Source organism: Trypanosoma rangeli (genome assembly GCF_003719475.1).
Source record: "Trypanosoma rangeli strain AM80 chromosome Unknown Tra_15.4_contig_00560, whole genome shotgun sequence".
Taxonomy (NCBI): Eukaryota; Euglenozoa; class Kinetoplastea; order Trypanosomatida; family Trypanosomatidae; genus Trypanosoma; species Trypanosoma rangeli.
This window is the reverse complement of record NW_021706299.1, coordinates 4,601-6,631: the sequence shown is the minus strand read 5'-3', so window position 1 is coordinate 6,631 and position 2,031 is coordinate 4,601. Positions and strand designations below refer to the sequence as shown.

Genomic DNA, 2,031 nt, shown 5'->3' with positions numbered 1-2,031 from the left:
CGCCCTTCCCTTTTTCTTCTGCTGCTGCGGACAAGCTTTGTGCTACTAATACGGTTATTTGCAACAATACAACACACACTCTCTCGCCTCACGCCATGCGCCGTCGACTTCACGCCACGCCGTTTCTCGCACTGGCGGTGTTCCTACTGCTGTTAATGTACGGCGCCGGTGGGTGCCTCGCCGCCGCGCACCCCCGTGCCTTCGACGAGGTGTTGTGGGAGAGCGGCCGGCCGCCGACCGCGGTGGTGCGTGAGCTGCCGCGCAAGGGGCAGGGCGCAACGCAGGCGTACACCGTCGCCGCAAAGGAAGAGGGCAAGAGTGACTGGGCGCCCATCCGCATCGCGGTGTCCACGGAGGATTTGAAGGACACCAATAAATACTGCACCAAAGAAAAGGAAACAAAGCCGGACTTCAGGGGACAGAATTCACCGTGCAAGAAGGATGAGGTTTTGACCCCGGATATGATAAAAACCATTGTGGATGAGATTCTTCCTGTGGCCGTCGGACTGCACGCGGAGCGTTTGCTCGTTCAGCGCGTGAAGACTCCGTTTGTTGTGTTGCCGTTCACAGAGAAGGAGGGGAACTGCCAATACTTCAAGGTCCCCGACGCGCATCAGAAGACGGGAGTGACGGACGCGGACATGGTGCTCTACGTGGCGTCCAGGTCGAATTACGGGACGTGGGCTGTCCCGTGTACGTTCGGGGAGGGCGGTCGTCCAATTTCCGGTGCCCTGCATATTGTGCCTTTTCATGCGATTGGCGTCATGCACTCTGCTCGCGTCACTGCGCATGCAATCGCCCTTACTCTTGGCTTCAGCATGGAACAGATGATGAAGCACGACATGCTGTTGAACCAGACTGGTGTGCGCGGCAGTACTTCTCCCGTGACGATGGTGAAGTCACCTGTTACGCTGAACAAGGCGAAGCTGCACTACGGCTGCGACACCCTCAAGGGCATGGAGCTGTACAATCATGATGGGGTGTACTTGTGGTCGTTGCGCAACGCGAAGGACGAGTTGATGAGCCTGCGTGGTAAGGGTGCCGCCGGCTACTACACTGCGCTGACGATGGCGGTGTTTGAGGACCTCGGCTACTACAAGGCCGTGTGGGGGATGGAGGAGCCGATGGCGTGGGGCAAGAACTCCAGCTGCAACTTCCTGGATAAGCCGTGCTCGGAGGAGACTCCCACCACTTTTTCAGGCATGTTCTGCGATAAAAAAGATGCGAAGTTGCTTCGCTGCACGTCCACCCGCCAAGCCATCGGGACATGTTCTGGCGATGCTGCTAAAGACGACGGTGAAGAAAAGGAGAGCTGCAGTGTTGTTCACCCGCCTCGTGATACTCCTAAAAATCTTTTTTGCACAGCGAAAGGGACCGACACCCCGCCAGGATCCCTCCACGGAAAGGGCTCGTGGTGCCTCGATGCAGACCCAGTCCCGTTCAAGAGTAAAGATGTCTCCATTGGGGATTCCACCGCACACGCGGTGTGTGCGGCGGTGCAGTGCGAGGGGGGCAAGGTGAAGGTGAAATATCTTGGCGGGGGTGATTTTGAGCTGTGCCCCGAGGGAAAGTCCATCACGCCCAAATCAGACAACTTCAAGGAAAACAGAAAGATCAAGTGCCCGAGGTACGAGGAGGTGTGCACCATCGCCGCCAACGGCAGCAGCCTCATCCACCCAAAAAAAGCCGACCCCGGCAAAGATGACCACGGCAAAGGTGAACACGGCAAAGATGAACACGGCAAAGCCGACCCCGGCAAAGGTGAACACGGCAAAGACAGCCACAGCAAAGGTGGCCACGATGGCTGTGCGTCTGTTGTTGTTCTATCCAGCCTTCTCCTCGCCGCGATCACTGCCGTGGTGGCGGCGGCGGTGCCGCTTTGAGCATCAGCCGCACAGAGCAGGCGTCTGCAGCAAGTAGAAATGCAAGATGATTGCTCTGCAACCGCCCTTTCCCCCGCCCCTGGCCCCTCGTCCGGGAAGTACGTTAAAACATGCGTCTTCTGCTGAATGGCGCCGCGGGTGGTGGGGA

At 58.1% G+C, this 2,031-nt stretch overlaps 1 protein-coding gene across 1 annotated transcript in view; it reads left to right on the top strand.

Annotated features, from left to right (window-relative positions):
- The window catches only part of TraAM80_09332 (surface protease GP63), a gene marked incomplete at both ends in the record, with an annotated part of 2,235 nt that extends 352 nt beyond the window's left edge, over positions 1-1,883 (top strand). Inside the window, one exon of the mRNA XM_029386023.1 lies at positions 1-1,883. This exon is cut by the window's left edge and continues 352 nt beyond it. Coding sequence (XP_029234161.1) covers positions 1-1,883 — 1,883 coding nt within the window.
- Between the last annotated feature and the right edge of the window lie 148 nt (positions 1,884-2,031).